General features: G+C 34.2%; 3 protein-coding genes across 3 annotated transcripts; 1 reads left to right on the top strand and 2 right to left on the bottom strand.

Annotated features, from left to right (window-relative positions):
- Positions 1-5315: 5315 nt before the first annotated feature.
- Positions 5316-8291, bottom strand: LOC102611478 (ankyrin repeat-containing protein At5g02620). Its single transcript, XM_006475986.4, has 3 exons — positions 7615-8291; positions 6438-6853; positions 5316-6318 (listed from the first exon to the last, which is right to left on the bottom strand). Exons 1-3 carry the CDS (start codon positions 8090-8092, stop codon positions 5410-5412), a joined length of 1803 nt encoding a protein of 600 aa, XP_006476049.1. The 5' UTR covers positions 8093-8291; the 3' UTR covers positions 5316-5409.
- Positions 8292-15539: 7248 nt separating this feature from the next.
- On the top strand, positions 15540-17352 carry LOC102613450 (protein JINGUBANG-like). The gene has a single exon (XM_006476072.3). It carries the CDS (start codon positions 15850-15852, stop codon positions 17224-17226), a length of 1377 nt encoding a protein of 458 aa, XP_006476135.1. The 5' UTR covers positions 15540-15849; the 3' UTR covers positions 17227-17352.
- A 1284-nt stretch (positions 17353-18636) lies between these two features.
- Positions 18637-20031, bottom strand: LOC102611770 (aquaporin TIP4-1). Its single transcript, XM_006475987.4, has 3 exons — positions 19773-20031; positions 19431-19669; positions 18637-19233 (listed from the first exon to the last, which is right to left on the bottom strand). The coding sequence occupies exons 1-3, from the start codon at positions 19897-19899 to the stop codon at positions 18856-18858; spliced, it is 744 nt and encodes a 247-aa protein (XP_006476050.1). The 5' UTR covers positions 19900-20031; the 3' UTR covers positions 18637-18855.
- Between the last annotated feature and the right edge of the window lie 2006 nt (positions 20032-22037).

Below are 22037 nucleotides of genomic sequence, written 5' to 3'. Positions count from 1 at the left end.
ATCCAGTTTACCATCTTTGACATGATAATAAGCTGGACACCCGAATACACGAAGGGAATCATAGTCTTGTGCATGCTTTCCAGACCACATTTCCATAGGAGTTTTACCTCCAATTGCAGCAGAAGGTAACCGATTTACCAAGTGACTTGCGTAGCTCACAGTTTCAGCCCAAAACTTTTTATCTAAACCAGCATTAGATAATATACACCGTACCTTCTCTAGTAAAGTACGATTCATACGCTCAGCCACACCGTTCTGTTGCGGAGTATGTCTCACCATGAAATGTCTTTTAATACCCTCGTTCTGGCATACTTGCAAGAATGAATCAGAAGTATATTCACCCCCATTATCAGATCGTAATACTTTGATCTTTTTGCTAGTTTGAGTCTCCACCAATTTCTTTCATTTCACGAAAATCTCTAGAACCTCATCCTTTACTCGCATGGTGTACACCCACACACGTCTAGAGAAATCATCAACAAATATAACAAAATAATGGCTTCCACCAATTGATGTAGTCTTAGTTGGTCCCCATACATCACTATGAACATATTCAACGATCTCACGAGTATCGTGATTAGCTGTACCAAACTTGACCCTTGTTTTCTTGCCTACTACACAATGCTCACAGAAATTTAATTTACAGGTTTTGGTACCTTTTAAGAGTCCATGCCTCATCAGAATTTGTAAAGACTTCTCTCCTGCATGTCCCAGTCGTACATGCCATAGCTTGGTGGTGTCACTGTGCGCCTCAACAATATTTGCTTCATCAGTTGTACCTCCCTTCAAATAGTACAGATTGTGACGCCGAACCTCTTGCAGAATCACCATAACCCCATGTGTAAACTTCATTGTGCCATCTTCAATGGTAACTTTGCAACCTTTAGCTTCCAAAGCACCCACAAAAATTAGATTTTTCTTTATCTCTGGAACAAATCTAACCTCTTTGAGTTCTCTGACCATTCCATCAAACATTTTGAGCCGAATTGTTCCTATCCCCATTGTGCGACAATGTTGATTATTCCCCATCATAACTGCACCGGATTTCAGATTACGAAAATCCGTAAACCATTCCTTAATAGGACACAAATGATAGGTTGCTCCAGTATCAAGTATCCACTCACTTGAACTAGCCACGTATGCTGCAGGAGTAATACTTAGTGAATAATCAGAGTTCTCATCTTTCCGTGCCATATTTGCTGCTGCTGGTTTCTTCCCATCTCTCTTTTGAGCCTTTGGATAATTTTTTCTCTAATGGCCCTTTTCATGACAAAAGGCACACTCATCTCGAGCTATATTTCTGCTTCTCGATTTGGATCGAGAATTCTTTCCACCACGCTTATTTTATTTCTCCATCGCTCAATCTCTGCTCACCAAAACTTCAGACGATGCTCGTTCAGAATTTTTATCATTATTCCGAATCTCCAAACTAGTCAATGCTGTGCAAACATCTTTAAAGACGATCACACTCTTCCCATATATCAAAGTAGTCACAAAATGGCTATATTCCTCTGGTAGTGAGTGTAACAGAATCATAGCCTTGACTTCATCTTTAATATCTTCATCAAGATTCTTCAAATCAGCAAGTAACTTTTCAAATCTTGAAACATGATCGTGCATTGACACCCCAGACTTCATTCGAAAGCCATATACTTGGCTCATTGCATGAAGATGATTTTCAGGACTTTTCACCAGGTACTTCTCTTCCAATGTACGCCACAAAGTCACTGCACACTCCTCATCTTTCACCAAGTATTTCACCTCCTTGGTCAAACAAGATCTGATCTGACCACAGGCTTTCTCGTTCATACGATCCCAAATTTCTTTATCATACAAGTGTCTTTTATTTTTCAAAACAACATCGAGATCGATTTGAATAAAGGCATCCATAACTTCGCGCCTCCACATGCCGAAGTTGATTTTCCCATCAAACTTTTCAACATCGATCTTCTAGCCTCCTATAACAGGTGCTGAATAGTGATTTGACAAATCTCGCCTCCCACCTGAAGTGTCTCCTGAAATAGTCTCAGTAGATCTCTCCCCAATTCTGGAAGTTTCACATTCTACTATTTTTCTCAACGAACTATTTCCACTTGAAAAACAGCCTTTATGATGTTAATTTCGCGTGAATAAATGCACCAGGAAAGTTCCCAGGAAACTGGACGGGAACTCGATCCCAATTAAAAATCAGAATCCTTAGACTCTTATCGCCTTTTTTGACAGAACTTTCCTAGACATGCAAAAATACACACTACTTACAATAGACTGTCTCCCAAGTACAAATGACTGTCTCCACCGTATTCGTGAATAGTACCGTATACGTGAACAGTACCGTATATGTGAACAGTACTGTATCCCCCCAAGTACGAACTGTCGGCTCTGATACCACTTGTTGTGCGCGGAATGCTGAATCAAGCGCACCAAATAATTACTGAAAAATAAAGGACACAAGAATTTACGTGGTTGGTAATTAAACCTACATCCACGAAGGTAAGAAAGAATAATTGTTTATTTAACAATTAATAGAATACAATATTTGAGTAACGAATCTCACTTTCCAGAAACCCAAATATACCCAGTACTCTCACACTCTGCAGGAAAGATAAATTCTCCAGACACACTTCTCTCACTTCTCTCAAAAGCTTAGAAACTTATAAGCTTAACAATTTTGGGATGATTTAGAATGGAAGAAGTGTTATCTATTTATAGGGAAAATAATTGTACTATTACACTAACCCCTTTACTATTCCACATAACCTAAGCCAATAGTCAATGGTGTCCATTTGGCAAATTTGACAAATTTGCCAACTTTCCATTTTTTCTTCAAATGTTTGGTAGCCATTTGAAATTTTGCATTCATTTTGAATTTCAATGTCACGTGCATGACTTTTCAACAGTAGTCGTGTTTAATTTATGCTTAATTTAGCTTTACATGGTGTTTGATTGAAGGATTGTTTCACGTTTTAGATCACAATCATGTAACATACTTGAGAAAGAAGTTTATAGATGCTTGTATAGAATACTTTTCACGCATCTTGATAGTAAGCATATTTTCTCAAAATTGTTGCGGACAACGTCTTCTTAAATGGTAAATGATTGCGGTATAAATATAAGATACATGCCTCTCACATGAATAGTGTGTGGGTCCCACATATACACTATTTATGTGAGAGGCATGTATCTTACATGCATGTAAGATAGAGTTTGCCTAAATATAATGTTGTTTAGTACGTGGCTTCCCCTCCCTCAAAAATCTCCATTTTTTAAGTCTTTTCATTATTGACCACCCAAATTTTCATTCCTAGACCCAATATATGAAATATTATGTGTAATGAAAAACAAATAATTTTATATGAATTGAAGAGGTCTTATATCAACAGTGTTGAATTAAAACTATATACTCTTCAAATATATCCAAAGAAAAAAGAGTATTAATATTTAAACCGAAATCAGCATCATTTTTCAATTAACACTATAACATTATACGATTTTACCCTTGTTTCTATCGTCATTATGCCTCCCTTAGGATTCTTTATTATTTTGAAGAAAGAATTGGGGGCAAAGTGAAGGAGTGTAATGCGTGGGAAGATATATAGGCCCACCCTTAGATTTATTATTGGTCAAAATTTGGTATTAAAATACAAATTATTAAACCTAACAAGTACCCACCACCAAGTTAGCAAAAGTACCTAAATGCCCTGCTGAAGCTGCAACATGAAGAGAAGTGGTCAATCCATCATCCATCTCGAGCAGCGACACCGATGGATAGTTGAGCAGCTGCTTGACAACATCATGCCTCCCTCTCTCATACGCCACATAAAGCGCACTCTCCTTGTTTCTATTCATCATATGGACCACCCAAGAATCAGTCTCCAGAAAGAACCGCACAATGTGTAGCCTCCCTTCTCTTCATGCTTCATGCACTGGAGTCTCAAATTTGTCATTGGGTGCCGCCAACATCTCCGGACACAGCTTCAAAATCTCCAACGCCAACTCTTCGTGCTCATAACGAGATGCTAAGTGTAGGATTGTGTTCGAAGATCCTGGAACAGTTTGCTTGATTATTGCTTCATCTTCATGAACCAGATTCAGAAAATTTGGTACGTCCCCTTTGAGTATGGTCTCAAACAGGCGTTCGTCCATTTGTCAATAACTGAAGTTGCAGCTAGCAAGCTACGAGGAATTGGCTTGATAAGAGGGGAATTTAAATATTTAATGATAAAGAGACAGCAAGGCTTTGTTTTAATTTCCAACAGATTACGAAATTTCTCTGTGATTGCATAGGCACTAGCAGTAGGGTCTTTTTAAATTTCTCCAAAAAATAAATAATTTTAGGGTTTGGCTACATTGGAGTTGCTCTAAGGTATAACACTTCTTCGTAACTACACGATTAAGGTTATAATGAATTATTTATTATTTATTATTTTATGTGTGTGGTTGAGATTCATACTCTACCGTAAATTTACTCCAACACAGCCATAACCATAATTTTAATATCTCTTGACCATTGGAGTCACTGTTCACAATTGAGACGAGAACAACAACAATTTTTTCTCTTTCTTTTGGGGTTAATAACCATTTGAGAGACAAAAGAGTTGACAAATAGAAGTTGTTCCAAAACTAAACCGGAGGCCTAAAGGGCATGCAAATAGCAATATTATATTTGTCCATCAGTGTGTGCATTTAAAAGCTCCTTGCCAAATTATCAGAGTCCTTGAACGCAATTTGCTTTGCTATAATATTTAGAAGCATCCTGTAAGAATATATTTTTTCATGCAATTTTTTAAAGTTCCTTAAGAAATTTCTTACATATGCTTAATTATCTGCAATTTATTCTTTTTCTTATTGAATATTATATTAACACAACATCAATGTTTAAGCCCAAAAGGAGCTGTTAAGCCTCCAAAATAATAAAAAAATGTTCACCTAAAAAAAATAATTTACCACTTACAAAGAGTGATTCCCCTATGTTTTCTTATTTCTAGAGCAAAATCCATCATTCCCCATTTAATCTCTACTCTTGTGACTTCTGTATAACTAAGTGAGAATAAGACGACAAGCCCCAGTTCCCAAATATGTCGAAGCCCAACAATAAGCATTAAGCACAGCCGACTCAAATTTTCTTATACTTCACTGTTGAGCGAAAGGAGAATCAAAGCCGTCAGATTCAAAATCTCGTAAAAAGTTATTACAACTTTTTAACTATTGAACAGCCTCCGGAGACCCACCCTTCAAGAAGCAGAGCACTCTGTTTCACCCCAGCAAACGGCTTTAAAACTTTATGGGGAGATTAAAAAAATTTCCACAAACGACCGTCAACGAAATGAAAAGTCCATTAGACTACCCAATATTCTAATTAATAACATCAATGATACAAATATTTCAGAAAGCTATGTAAATCTGTAAAATCTAATACAAATGGTAACCTCCTTGATCAGAGCTATCAAGATCCGAATTACTAGATTCGTGACTGGTTTTCTTCATCATCCGCAGCTCTTCAACCCTGCTAATGCTACTGTTAGGGCTTCTATTTTTCTCTTTCATTTTCCTCCATTCCCATTTTCTAAGCCAATGCCTTGCTAACAATACCCCCAGGCCTGTGAAAATGGCCAATGTGAACCCTCCCCCAAGAGACACCACTGCCGCAGATACCCAAACCATCCCTCTCCCACGTGGCAAAATAGTCCATATGGCGGCAATATAGGCTGCCGCCAAAAATGACACGGACAGCCACATCACTCTATGTGTCACCACCAATAGTTGCATCATTGATTTTCGCTGAAAAGGGATAATGCTGACTAGGAAGATGACTATGCCTAGTGACAGGAACAATGCCACAATGTTGCAAACCATGAAGACTTTAAAGGAAGTTTGCTTACCCACAAGGCTTTTCCCACTAACTTGGTTAAAGCCCCCAGGTGGGTTTATGCCAGCAGCAAACGTAACCGTAGCAATCAAAACCGCTACAATTATAATGGTCTTGCGCGCATTTCTTAAACCCTCGGTTTGGAGCTCAATCTGCTTTTCTCGGCGACGACGGTTGCGACGGCGGTGATGTCGAGATGGAGATTCTCGGGGAGCCCTTCTTGGTATTGAAGATTGTGCGCTGATTGGGCTAGTGTCGCCTATGGGTTGAATATCGTGTGGCGACATTGGGGGCAACTGGTCACATCTCCTAGCCCCTGCTTCTTCTAATGCAGGTACAATTTGAAGAGCACCTGAATTACTTGCATCAGACTCCACTACGTCAAGAGCAGTGTAACCCTTTCTGTTTATTGCATTTACATCCACGCCAAGCTTCAGTAAGTAGATGACCATCTGTCTCAAAGGAAGGGAAAATTAGTTTAATCTTCAACGAAATATGGCTAGCCCAAATCAGCAATGGGTAAAAATGCCTAAGAGAACTAATGAAGAGAATCAACACGTAAAGAACTTACCGTAGTAAGCTTTCCAGCAGTTGCAAGATGCAATATTGTGTTGCCATCATTATCTGGCATGTTGGCCAGTTTTGTGATGTTCAGAGTCTCCATCAAGTACTTAACGGCTTCATACTGATTATTTTTCACAGTAAGATGGAGAACTGTCTCGCCATGTATGGTTCTCATCTCAGCTGACTGGAGGTTCAGTGAAAGTATCTCATCAATAATGTTGATTCGGCCTTTAATCGCAGCCCAGTGGAGTGGTGTTCGACCTTCGTTGTCTGGCAAAGAAGAGAGGTCAGGGTCCAGCTTTAGCAGCTCTCGGGTTATTTCTAGATGGCCTTTGCTGCAGGACAGGTGCAAAGGCGTGTGCCCATTCAAGTCCTTTTTCCATGCGAATTCCTGACGCGCCTCTAGAAGTTCCTTCACAATATCTGCAACATGCATCCTACAACTCAGTCATGGCCACTTGAACCAAGAAAGTTCAGAAACTTCTAAATCATTTCGTTGGATGGAGTCATCACCATCGCATCAGCACTCCACCATCCAAATACATTTCACCATATATATAAACCATGAATAAAATTAATTATTATGATTTTGAATTGCAACTAGGCATTAGTGACTGGTAATGTGTTGACGTAGTAGTGATGGACTGATGACACCACTTTCTATATGTTATGTATATGATTATTTATTTTAACTACTAATTAATTTAATTAATTGGTTTGACAGGTTCTAAAAATAAATTTGTTGGATCCCCAAATGTTACAGTACTTATTAGGGTTGTCAACTACGTTTATAAAAGCCGCTAATATATTCTATTAAATTAAAAGAGCAGGCAGCAAAACTGTCGGTGATGCTTAAATTGACTGCTAATCACCAAATCAAACGAAAGAGTCCTTTACCTATGTCATAGTCCTCTTCAATTTAGGCTCAACTATTTTCCTACGGTGAAGTAGTATTTGTAACTTATATAATTAGCAGCTAACTCATTATTAAGATTTTGTGACTTAATTATAATAATACAGTGACACCCACAACTATTATCTTGTCATTATTCAGTGACTAGTAATTAACCGGTCAACTTTGGTGTGCGGAACTGCCAAATATAAATAGCACAAATTCTCAAAATTTGCAGAAGCTACCATTACCATTTTACCAAGCTTTAGCAGATAGCGAATATTAAAGTTACCTAAATGGCCAGCCATAGCTGAAACATGAAGAGAAGTAGTCAATCCATCGACCTCCAATATCAAAAGCGATGAATAATTCAACAACTGCTTCGCAACATCAAGCCTCCCTCTCTCACAGGCCACATAAAGCACACTCTCGTTGTCTCTATTCAACTTATAAATAACCGAAGGATCAATCCCCACAAACAGCTTCACAAAGTTTAGCCTCCCTTCTCTACATGCCTCATGCAATGGAGTCTCCATTTTTTCATTCTCCGCCGCCACCATTTCCGGACACAGCTTCAAAATCTCTGAGGCCAACTCTTCGTGCCCAAAACGAGCTGTTAAGTGAAGGATTGTGTTCAAAGATCCTGGAACAGTTTGCTTGATTTTAGCTTCATCTTGCTGAATGAGACTAAGAAATGCTTGTGTGTCTCCTCTAAGAATGGTTTCAAAGAGGTGTCTTTCCATGTATGGATTAATGGCTTCGATTTCCATGTTTAGATTAATGGCTAAAGGCAATAGTAATTGGAGAGGCTGCTATGGAGAGATGTATATAAAGATTGATGTGAGAGAAGATATAGCGAGACAGGAGGCTTTGTTTTTCCACAAAGTGTAGGCACCATGAAATTTCTCCATGATTGCACACGTATTAATTTAGGGGTCATCTTAATTTCCTCGGAAAGTAATATTTTACATATCAATTTTATGAATCTTCTGGTCCTACATATATCTATACATATGGTCAACAGTGAACCGGAATAATAAAAAGAGCATTGCAATTAGCACCCCCAAAAAATCCTTTAAAAAAATCACTTTTAAGAGTATTTTCGAAAATGCACATTAATTTTTCGGGGCCGCCTATGTTGCAACAGTTGCAACATACCACTATTTTTGTCATTTTGTAATTTAACCATTAGATCCAAGGTAAGAATGACAAAAACAACTCCAACGGCAGGGATGTATTTATTTAGGTTATTTTCATTGCAATCCTCTTGTTTTCTGAAATGTTAGGAAAAAATATAATTATTATTATTTTATTTATTGACTTAGTTGTTAAACGATATGAATAAGAAAGAAGGAAATTTTAAGAGGACTTTTATTATTGATATTAAGCAATTATAATGCATGATTCAATACTTGTTTATAAGAGCCACAACCCCTTATATATAAAATAAAGCTTATGTTTGCGTCCTAACTTCAGAAAGATAAATAAGTTTATTTATTTCACAAATTCACAAATATTTCATAACTATTTAATTATTACTATCATTTCTGGATCTACTCTCATTATTTAAATTTATTATTAATTATATTTAATTATTATTTTTATATTAATTATTAATATAATATGATATAATAAAATCATATTATAAAATAATTTATTTTTAATATTATAATTATTATAGTAAAAATAAAAATATAATTTAAATATATTTAATGTTTCAATTAAGGCAAAAGTTAGCACATTGTAGTGAATTATATAATTGACCACAATCTATCTTTCAGAACTTCCAAACATAGGTAAGCAATATATTAATGTGAACAATATTATAACAATATACAATATTATGTTCCAAACACATTCTAATTGTGCATTTATTAAATAAGAATCGAAATGAGCTAGAATCGTAATAAAAAATTTGAATCAGAATAAGTTATTTACTTGAGTTGTAGGAATCGGAATCGGAATGAACAACATTCCCATTGATGTGTTTACTTTATTTTATAATTGAAATAGACTATTATAAGTTATTAAAATACCCTTTATTAATTGTGTCCCTAATATTATTTGTATATATTATAACTAAAACAATAATAATAATAATAATAATAATAACTAAAAATAATAATTATGACAATAATGTTAATTAAAAAATTAATAAAATTTAACAATAATAATAATAACAACAACAACAAAATTAACTGAAATAATAATAATAATAATAATAATAATAATAATGATAATAATAAAAATAATAAAAATTATTAATAAGTTTTAATAATAATTGTTAATATATATGTTTCCATAATGTTGATTTTGATGATAACAAACAAGATTAAGAATGATTAATCTTTTAAGCTCAAATTATTTTTTATACATTTTAAATAAATCATCATTTTTACATTATAAAGGTTTTATATTTAATGGAAAAATGATTTATGAAATTAGTTGTTTTTCAAGTTTATGATTTAATTGAAAGAGTTTTGAAAACTTTGAAATCAACAAGTATTACTTGAAATTTTGGAGGACTTGTTGAAAAATTTTTATAGCATTTTTGGCTATATCATAATTTCATAAAGTTTTAGGAATAGCAAGCATTGTTTAGAGATTCTGAAATTGGACCTATTTACAAAATAATATAATATTTTGGGTCATAATATAGTTTTATAAAATTTTAGGATCAAACTGTAATTTTGAAAAATAGTGCACTGTACCGGTTACTGTAGCAAGCGGTTAACCGGATGTGACAAACGGGTAGCCAGATTTTGGGCAGTAAGCTTCTGGAATGAAAGCGGCTATCTGGATTTCGAAAGCAACTAACCGGATTTCAAAAGCGGATAATCGGATATAAAAAGCGGCATGCCAGATATTCTGAAATTCAAATTTTTATTGTAACAGTAACATAAAAGTAGCTAACCGGATTTCATAAACGGTAAACCGGTTATCACCAAAATGTGCATAACGACTAGTTTTTGAGTTCAAACTAGATAAACTCAAATCCAATTCATTTTTGGTAATCTTTGCAAGCATAAACAAGTGCACACAACTTATATTGAGCTTCAAATTTGAAAATCATCATAGATTAAATCTTCATTGAACTATCATTTGTATATCCACTCTTAAAGAGAGTTTTATTGTTGTAATTTTTATTTCTCATCAAATTGTGAGTGTACAAGTGTGAGAAACACTTGGGGTGAAGAGATTGGGGAGATAATCTCTTGATTGTAAAGGTTCATTGACATCTTGAAAGTCAATTGTAAAAACTTAAAGCCTTAGGAGACTTGGATAGTGAAATCCTCAAGCGGGTGAGCTTGGAGGTGTGGACGTAGGAGGGGATTGCCGAACCACGTAAACATTCTTATGTTTGTTTTCTCTTCCCTTACTCTTTTAATATTGTGCATGATTGAATTTATTGTTCTCTATTCCATTAAGGCGTTACATTGATTTGTTATGCGAATTGTATTGCATAATTTTTAAAATCTCAATTCACCTCCCTCTTGGGTTGCCTAGTTAGTATTTTAATAATATTATTAATAAAAATAATGACAACAATAAATAATAATAATTAAAATAATAAAGTTAATATATTTTAAAAATAACAATAATTTTAATCATAACAAGATAAATATTAATAATAATGAATTAATTACGGTATAATAACAATTAAAATAATAAAAGTAATAAATTTTAATAATAATAATGACAGTAATATACATAAATAATAATAATTAAAATAAATAAAATAATAAATTTTAATAGCAATAATCTTATATAATAATAATAATAAATTAAAATTCTTTTCAAATGCCATTTTATCCTAAAAATGAACTTATATGTAAAAGTCTGTAACTTTTAGTGCCTATTGAATTTTATAGAAAATATAAAGTAGTGTAGTGTAATCAAATATAAAAAACAAAAGTTGTTGTATACTGCAACTGTTGCAATATAGGCGGACCCTAATTTTTCAATCAAATAGTATATTTCTTTATCTTTCTCACTCTAACTTTTTTTTTCTCTCTATCTCTAAGATCTCAAACTCTGTACACTGTCTCCAAGTATTTGGTTTTTTTATCTACCACCATTTTTTTTATTGCTTGTTTTCTTTAAAAACAAAACCTCATATTGTTTCTTTATTTAGTTTCTTAAAATTTGAAAATACACCAAACATACGAAAGTTTAATGGTTTCCACTTTCCACTCTCTTAAATGGGAATATTGAAAAAAAAATATGGCTATAATAAGGATATGCAAAATTAAGGATTAGCTAGCTTTTTTATTTTTTATTTTTTCAAATGCAAGTTTTACAATTACATAGAAGATATATCTAAATAGGGTGTGAATTGTTCTAGATAAGAAAGAGATTATGCCTTAATTAAGGATAAATAAATAAAAATAAAAAATAAAAATTTTATAAAAGTAATAGGGGTGTCAATAGAGCCACTTATAATAAAATTTCAAACTTTTTTTTTCAGACTTGAATATTATTGAGAGATACCATTCACATTGTGCGGCCACATATGTTATTTGTTCACCCTTAACTTTTAAATGAAAAAAAAAACTATTAACTGATTGTATATAAATGCCTTCAATGACTTAGGTAGAAAACATTTGACATGAATAATAATCATATTGTATTTGCTTTAACCATATAACAATTTTAGCGTATTCAGGTTTTGAATTCTCTTTAACCCACTTTTTTATTTGTGACACATGATTAATCATTTTTATTCATGTCAAATCAACCAGTTAGCGACACAAATCTATTTTTTAAAAAATTATTTTTACAGTTTTATTTCTTTTTAACTTTTAGAAGTGTAGTTGAGGCTGTTTTGTAGTTATCGCTGATGTAAAAGAGTTTTGATTTGTTACTTTATTGTTCAATTTGTTTTTAGGTGGTATTGTATTTCAATTTTCAAATTAAATTTAGACTGAGGTTAAACAAATTGGATTTCATGATTAATGAGTTAAATAAAGTAATCCTCCCTAATTGTGTGAGGGAGTCAAATCGGTCGTATTTATTCATGTTAAAATATAAATTTATGAACATACATAATAATCTTGTCGTGTCCAAGGATAGAAACGAGTTAGAGATTGTCAACCCCAACTCAACATGATTAGAAAAATCAACACAAAAATAAAAATGGAAGCCCAATCTTAACTCAATTATTGTTTTAAAAGAAATGCAGACCTAAACATCAGCCAGAGCGGACTCATTATGAATCATTTGTCATGAGCTCAACTTAGAAAAATAAATCAAATTAAAATTAAAATCTTTGAAGCATAAAAAACCAGGAAACTTTTAGGTTTGCAATGGGGAAGAATTTCAACCTGGATTTTTAATCCTCATTAAGAATAAAGCCAGTACAAAATTTTCAGATTTACCTTTCGCCCTGCAAAACTTATCGGAACTAGCTTTTTGTCCATTCTTAGTAAAATCAGCAGACACAGAAAATTTTTAGGTCGCTTCTCTAATTGGTACCAAAATTTGCATCGGCAATAGGAGTTGAGAAAAAATTCGTTTACTTGGGGAATAGGACATGAGAGAGCTTGGTATCTTTAGAATAAAAACTTCGATAGTCGAAATCCTGAAAAACAATAGACCCATCAATGGTGGTCGGGGGTATTATCGGCATAAATACTCTAATGATGAAGTCAAATATCGAGAGTGACAAGATATCAAATGTATAACTTTGATATCTGTATTTTTGGGTGGTGACCTCTTTATATAAGAGAGATAATCAAGAGTATAATTGAATTAGGAAAACTTATCTATTATCTCGCTAAATTCAAGTTGACGAGGATTACGACTTATACTATTCATTCCTCTTTAGATTAGAATATGTTATAGATTTGGATTATGGGCTCGAGGTTGGTAAAAATATAGGTATAATAGCATTCATTACTAAATCTTTAAAAGGTTGGGCATTTGGATGGTACTGGTAGCGGCAGCAAAAGTCTTTGTGAATCGCAGGGGGAGCAGCAACAATGCTGCGTCGTTGTACTAGTTAGGCGTTGTTCGATATTGAGTTGCTGTAGAGTTATAGTTATTATGGAAAAAGACAATAACTATGAAATAAGAGTTAATTATGTGTAGTAAATATGATTTTTTGAATAATAATTTTGATAAAAATAATAAAATATTATAAGCTTTTCCTTATATAAATGGAAGATTAAATCAACTTAACTTTTAAGTTAATTAGTGTTTACCAAATATTTTAATACTTATATAAAAAATAATAATTTAATACTATAACTTTTAATTAAATTACAATTGTTCAACTTCAAAATAAAAAATGGCCTTAAGATTTTTGCAATGGCTCCATAAACTCGGAGCTACATGGAGTCGTGGACTTGGAGAAGATGGACGACGCAACGCGGCTTAGCAAAATGTCCTCAATTTCACTATTGCCCCCTCCCAAAAAAAAAAAAAAACAGTGTCCTCGACTTGGAATTATCCCTTAAACTAAAATTATGTAAAGTTTCTTTCTTTCCTTTTTTATTTTGGCCTTTGAAAAAATGGAAAAAAAAAAAGAAAGAAAAAAGAAAAAGAGAAGGGAAGGAAAAAAAAACGAATTTCTGATTCTATCCTTTAATTGCTAACTTTTGACGGCTGCATTAACGAAATGTCCTCAATTTCATGAGTTACGAAAATAATGTTCGGAATTTGATGAATGTTGAAATATGAGCAAAAATTAGCCCGAAACTTATAAGAAACTTGCTCTTTGATTTTTAGAATTTTCGTCTTTCTAGAGATAATTAATTCCATTATCCCGTCGAAGTATCGTCTCCCTCTAATAGTTGGTTAAAGATGATTACGCTTTTGCATATTTATCCTTTAATTTCCCAGGCCAGGTTCATCATATCATTTTCATATAATTAAATTAAAGAATGCACCAGTCACCATCCGAGAATGAATATGAGAAACTACCTTTTACGGACTGATGAAATTAATAAAGAAACGTGGCGTACGAAGCTACTAGCCTACGAGTACCAGCAAGAGTAGGCCCCAACTGAATATTATTGAACAAGAAAGTCAGAAAAATACAGCTATTCGCCCGTAACCTGACTCTTGAGTCTTGATGACGAACGACCTGACTTCATTCATAACTCATCGAGTCTTCCTTTTTTTTTTTTTTTTTTAATTTCCCTTGAAAAATTCTCTAATCGATTTTCTTTATTTATTTATTGGGCTGACCTTGCTCTGCTGAGAGCCCAATTGGTTAGCATTAGTAAAAACATAATTTCTCAGACTTTTGCTGTTGTTCCGAATTCAAATCAGCCTACACCCACCCCAGTTGCAGGTTAGCTAAAATTTATTATTAGCTCACAAGTAGTGTCCCTAAACAAAGCACGAAGCTGATCTTCCTGATCAATTCTGCACTTAATCCATAACCACCATCATCAATGTGACCCTCCATTTTTTTTCCCCCTCAATTTAGCACCTTCACTCTTTTATTCCTAGAGTAACACTATCTAGCTATTTATAGAATACCAACAACCAAGTGTTGTTCTTGAGATAAATATAGAATCCAAGAACCTCCACACATGTACGTGGTTACATTTTGTTTTCACGTTGTCTTTTGATCCACTCAATTCATTGAGATTTGATTATTTTACCCATACAACATAGGAACCATCAAATTGTTTCAAAAACAAGTACTAAATACAGATAATCAGCTTCTAGTTAGAAAATAGAAATGTAGTTACAACACAATGTATATAATTATAGAAAAAATACACCAATTACTCGTAAAAATGGTCCCTATGTATCTGTTATTTCGTATCGTAAGTATATTGATAATCACATTTCACAAATTCACATGGAATATTTCCGCTAATGATTGCTGTGCCTTTGCTGCTATGCCAAGTATAACCTGTCTGATTTTGATCACATGCAGATTTAAGAAGGTTGTTGGGTTAAAACTTATAAAATTTTGTTGACGATTCACATGTGCTAGTTAATATGTTACGCGTTTGATTATATCTACAGATGATACAACAGCAGCTCTAGCTCTCCAATTAAAATCTCTGACTGTTTTTATTATATTACCAAGTTGTCATTGTTGATTTTTCATTATACCCCAAAGGTTTTATTGTTGTTGATATCTCAAATTTATTTTACAATACTATAGAAATATATATATCATAAACTAGAAATCACGAATGAGAACTATAGAATCAGTAACGAAATAAACTTGATATTTTAATTGTAACGTAATCAGTTTTGCCTCACTGTGATGTAGTTGATGGAACATTATGATGAAAAAAAAAATCCGTGCAGCTAGCTTTCATTTCCATTCCTGGTGTGTCCTTAAATGTGGCAAATTAACAAACAACATATCAAATTTGAGTTCTCAATTACATAACTGGCCAACCTAACCGCATCAATGTGTTCTTAAAGACACCATCCATCCAATCAATTTTCATATAAATTAATCTATAATATAGAAATTTTATACTAGCCTAAACACATCACTCTAGCTTTGCTACATAATTCTCCTAATTTTGAATTTTTCTTCGTCTCAACTGCCATGGAATTCTATGGCAATAGGAAAAGTCTCTTTGGCTTCATGGATGAAGAAAGAAACTCAATCCAATCACCCGCTCGTCTTTCTACCAGAAGCCATCAAGAAATGTGCGAGCAAGACCTTGTACTCAGCCCTCCAAGGCCTTCTAGTACTTCCATGGTGTCGCTATTGCCCCCACCTAGCCCGGAGTCACCATGGACGCTTTCTCCTCTACAAACCCCATCACCTTCCATCCTCTACAGCTGCATTGCCTCGCTTCATCGCCACGAAGGCAACATCTACTCAATCGCAGTCGCCAAGGGCATGGTCTTCACTGGCTCCAGTAGTACCCGTATTCGTGTATGGAGGCAACCGGACTGCGTTGAGCGTGGCTTCATCAAGGCAAGGCATGGAGAAGTTCGTGCCATTTTAGCTCACGATAACATGCTTTTCACCACAAATAAGGATTGCAAAATACGAATTTGGAACTTCACGGTTTCGGACAATTTTCGAACCAAAAAGGTCACAACCTTGCCCAGAAGAAGCTCATTTCTTTCCTTCTCCAAATCAAACACCCAACAACAACACAGAGATTGCGTATCTTGCATGGCATTTTACCACGCAGAGGGGCTCTTATACACCGGCTCGTTTGACAAAACAGTGAAAGCTTGGAGGGTTTTGGACAAAAGATGTACATGTGTCGACTCATTTGTTGCACATGAAAGTAATGTCAATGCAATAGTAGTGAACCAAGATGATGGGTTTGTTTTCACTTGCTCTTCTGATGGGTCGGTGAAAATATGGAGGCGTGTGTACAGAGAAAATTCTCATACGCTCACAATGACGCTAAAATTCCAGCAATCCTCAGTTAACGCCTTAGCATTAAGCTCATTTTTCGACAATTATTTCCTCTACTCAGGTTCTTCAGATGGTTCGATAAACTTTTGGGAGAAAGACAAAATGTCTGGTGGATTTAACCATGGAGGGTTCTTACAAGGCCATCGTTTTGCGGTTCTGTGCTTAGTGGCTATTGAGAAGTTGATATTCAGCGGCTCAGAGGATACAACGATTAGGGTTTGGAGGAGAGCTGAAGGAGGTTGCTACCATGAATGTCTTGCGGTGTTAGATGGGCATAGAGGGCCTGTGAGGTGCTTGGCTGCTAGCTTGGAAATGGAGAAAGTTGTTATGGGGTTTTTAGTTTATAGTTCAAGTTTAGATCAAACTTTTAAAGTATGGAGAGTTAAGGTTATGCCTGATCAGGAGAAAACAATGTGCTTGGATTATTCCGACTATCACAGTAACTCGAAGACGACCACTACAAAAATGGACTACGAGATGAGTCCTGTGTTGTCTCCTTCATGGGTTGAGAAGAAGATGAAAGCCAGTAATTATTTTCAATAAATCAATACGATCATTATCTAGTTCAGTTCCTCGCCAATTAGCTACGTCTTTGTAAAAATTGAACAACTGAGTTTCATTTATTTGCTCAGCTTATTTGAAGTACTCCATTTAAATCTTTGATTTATCTTAATTACTTATAATTAATAAGTTGTTATTAGTGACCTTGCTTAATTTTCAACTAGTTTTATTTGGCCAGTTACTTAAGTTTGAATTCCGAAGACAAAATTAATGTAGACTTTGTCCACCCATTTATATTTGTAAATTAAAAAAAAAATATCTTAATTACTTTTTAAAGAAAAGAAATCCTAACAGAGATAGATGATTAAAAAAATTGATTTGAATTTTGTTCACCTCTCTATGTTTTTGAGAATACTATTATAACAATTTAAACGTAAAGAGTAAATAAAAGGAAGACAGAATTAACTGTAACAACATATAATGAATGTAAAAAAAACGATTACACAATACTATGTTATAATTTATTCTGTCTTCATTCAATATCTTTAGCTTTTTTTTTTTAAAGAAAGAAAAAAATCTTAGTTACTTATAAAAATATACGGAAATGGTACTGTTAGTTGCAGCTCATTATCCCCAATTTGTTAGGGCATTATGGCATCTCTGTCTTTGGTGGCTCTTAATAGCTAAAATTGAGTACATTGTTAATGCATGCTTGAATTGATATTAATTTTCTGTTATTTACGAAGTACGGCTCCAATATGCTTGGTTGGCCCATCAATACCCCTATGTTAGAGCAATTCAATTTTGAAACCTAACCGATTTAATATTTTGATTCACAAATTGCTTATAATTTACAAATTGGCATATTTCTAATTAGATTTCTGAAGCTCTATCTAACTCTACCAAAATGCAAATTTAGGCTCCATGGTTATTTAGATGTTGTAACTAAAAATTGAAATACTAAATATAATGTATTATGCTTTTAATTAATCATATAAAATAATAAGACGTACTGTCAAAATTAAACTGTACGTGTTTACTAAACACATTGGCTATATAACCTACAAAGATGCAAAGGAATTTCATTATCCATTTTTTTCTTTTGTAATTAAAGAATTTCATTGTCCTGATTATGAATATGTAATGCCACTTCTAAAAGGTCACGTCTTTCTTCTTGCTCCTTACGAAGGTTCCTGCAGTTGATCGATTTAGAATGTGTTTGGGAGTGAGGTGCTGTAGCTTTTAAGTTACAGCTGCTGTGGAGTAAAAACTACAACTGTAGAGTAGAAATTGGAAAAAAAAAATTTGCTAAACTGTCAAAACTCAGGTACAAGCGTTACCAAACACCTTAGTAGTTGGACTTTGACAGCTCAACTACCTTACCACACTCCCAAACGGGCTATTAGAAGATCAAGTGCAATTTCATCTAATCAACTTTTGGGGAGAGGGAGATTAATCACAAAATTAGAACAGAGCAGCCAAAAAAGTTCTCGGATCAATTAACAAGACCTGCACCGAGACTAAAAGTACATCAAGAGAGAAACAGCAGCTTGTAATATTACAGTATTCATACACATAAGACACACGTGGTACATCATTCACTTAATTTAACAAAATAGTGACCCACAGATAACACCGTGGTCCATCACGCCATTGGATTCGGTTAGTTAATTAAAATCTGGCTTCCTCGTACGGAATGGGAACATGAGACCTGACGATGAAGAAATGTTCATAAATGAACCCAGCAAGCCCACCTCCAATGAGAGGCCCAACCCAGTAAACCCAATGATCGGTCCAGTCTCCGCTTACCAAAGCCGGTCCGAAGGATCGTGCCGGGTTCATTGAGGCGCCGGAGAAAGGTCCACCAGCCAAGATGTTTGCCCCCACCACAAACCCAGTAAGTAATGGGCCAAGCCCATCAATTGATCCCTTCTTGGGGTCCACGATAGTGGCATAGACGGTGAATAGCAAGGAGAATGTCAGAATAATCTCCCATATGATCCCTTGAAAATAGCCTACGCCGCTAGCCAGAGTGTGGACTGGTGTACTCTGAACAAAGCAAAGAAGAAATTAAAAAATAGAACCACTGAAAAGTTGTGTACAATGACCAAAAGCCCACTTGTTCCCACTTAACTTGCTTGCATCCTATTAGATTATGAAACAATCTTATCACTGGCTCTTAATTTAAAATCTTTTAAGTATACTGATAAAAAATAAAATCTTGTTTAAGTATATTTTGGACTTACCAATCCACCAGTGAGATAACTGAGGAGAAAACAAGCTGCTGAAGAAGCTAACAATTGATCAATCCAATAAAGGATGGATCGGAAGAAGGTGATGTGGCCACCGAAAAGGAGGCCAAGAGTAACTGCCGGGTTAAGGTGACCACCGGAAATGTGGCCGGCGGAGATCATGACGGCCACCACAAAAGCATGAGCCACGGCCACAAAGAACAATCCCACTAGAGCATTTCCCACTAGCTTATCTGTCCGTTGAAATATTGAAACATACAATAGAAAGCTCATAATTATACGTGTTTCTTCGAAGCAAGTTTTTTTAACATAATGAAACTAATAAATTATGAGTACCTGCAGCCATGGCAGATCCAACTCCGACGAAAACAAAAAGGAAGGTGGTGATGAACTCAACGACGAGGGCCTTAATGCAGTCGGGCTGCGTGGCCTCTCGGTGGCTCCCTAGGGCTATTTTTGCCATGATCGCCGGACGATTATTCGGAGACTATAAGTATCTAATCTGCGATTAATTGCCTAGAACGAATGTTCAGCTATCTTGGTTTGGCTTGGCTAGAACGAACCTTATAGTGTTATATTTATAACCATTTATGAACTACATTTCTGTACTTAAAACTTATTTATACTTAGTTTAGCATGTTTCGTAAAATCGTTTTAAAATTATTTATATTTAATTGGATACCTGAGTTTTTGAGTTTAAATCTTGAGAAAGGTTAAAAAAAAAAAAAAAAAAAAGCTTAGCATGTAATATATATATAATTTATTTTTTTTTTTTTGGGCCAAAAATAATACTTGGATACATGATAGTAGTTGACTTGAATGTAACAGGTGGATCCGGACAAATAATGAATAAATAAAAAATGAGTGTTATTTGAAACACTTGTCTTGGAAATTAATTTAGATATATGGTAAAAATACGCAATAGGAAAGCCGCATGCATGTATACACGCGCGCGCGCGCGCCGTGAATGCATAAATTAGGTATGCTATGGTTGTCCAAGAACGTCAGTTTATATAAAATCAAAATTTAAGTACAATAATTAGTTAAGCTGTGAATGTAAATGGCGATATATTGGTCTTTATTATTGTCACCTCTCACTAGTTGCAATGTTTAAGGTATTTTATATTAACTTTAATTTATATATATTATTAATCATTTTGCAAACCGTGGCTATGCACGTCAGTCGTCGAGTCAATTGCGATAAAGTCTATGTATCTGCCCAAATTAAAATTAAAGAATCAATATATATATATATATATATGTCGAGGAATTTAAAAGAGTGAATAAAGAAACAAATGTATGGCCGGCCCTCTCATGAATTGATCTTAATCTTGATATTCCTTATAGATACTTGTAGGAGTGAAAATTTGAATGACATTTCTCAAGTTGTATCTCAACTTCTCCAATCTCTAGTAAAGGTGGGATGAAGCAATAAATAATTTGTTTAGAATATATGAAATCAATCATTAAATAAATGAATTTTACATCAACATTAGGAATGAAAATATTACGGTTAAGAATTTAATTTTTTTTATTTGAAATAGGCTACGTAATATACACATAATCTAAAAGATAATGGTTGTTGTAAGATGTTGTAAATAATTCATGAGTAAATATGACAACTATTACTAATAACTTAATTCTATTGAAGGTATCATCGTAGTATTAGTGAACTTTTTTATTATGATAAATTAACGGGATGATATCTTTAAATTTAATTTGTATCTATAAATTAATACGACTCATTTTAGTAAATGATCATATCAAATAAAATTTTCTTTAGAGTTTTCTATAATTTTCTCTTTTAACTCCTTTACTTCCTTACATTTTCTTTTCACCTTTCTCAACAACCAAACACCCTAAATTGGGAAGAAAATAATCATTGAAAATAAAACCTCCTTCAATAATTATGTCAATGGATCGCCACAAACAAAAGCTGTCAATACGTTCGTGGATCATAGAAATGTCATACTTGTTGGTCAATTACTCAAGCCGCACGAACCCTTTGTGAATCTTCTCCTCCTCATTCTTTTCGCCTTTTATTTTCCATTTTAAAGTGGATAGTTTGGGTTTAATCATTCACCGTGTATGCTTTTACGTACAAACGCTAGCCGATCAATTAATGGTTGATTGCTTGTGATATGCTGAGTGGGTTTGATACTTCAACTTGTGATGTATATAAATTGATGTTAAAGAAATTGTCATATTCAAATGAATGTGTTCTTGGCCTTTTGAGTGTGGACTTTAGTGTTGTCTCTGTCATTTCCTCTGTCCAGGATAACTTTTTTGTACATGTTTTATGTCCATTTGACTTTAAAATAGTGGCTAATCCAGCAAAAGATTCTCTTTACACAACTTGAAAATTCAGTGAACGCGATTAATTTTAGATGGAAGTGTATGTTGTTATTGTAGCCATGCCCACATTCTTAATCATGTTCCTCAACAAATTAAGTATATGTATATATATCTATGGAGTATTGAGGTGATCAATACGAGCTAGGGTTTCGGCAAATTATTTTGTTATTGACTAAACCTCGAGCTCGATATGTTTTTAAAAATATTCACCCACCTTCCATCTCATCCCATATAAAATTTAATCAT

The sequence above is a fragment of the Citrus sinensis genome, chromosome 1 (assembly GCF_022201045.2).
Source record: "Citrus sinensis cultivar Valencia sweet orange chromosome 1, DVS_A1.0, whole genome shotgun sequence".
In the NCBI taxonomy this organism is placed as follows: domain Eukaryota; kingdom Viridiplantae; phylum Streptophyta; class Magnoliopsida; order Sapindales; family Rutaceae; genus Citrus; species Citrus sinensis.
The sequence above is the reverse complement of the archived record's forward strand: the minus strand, read 5'-3'. Positions and strand labels throughout refer to the sequence as shown.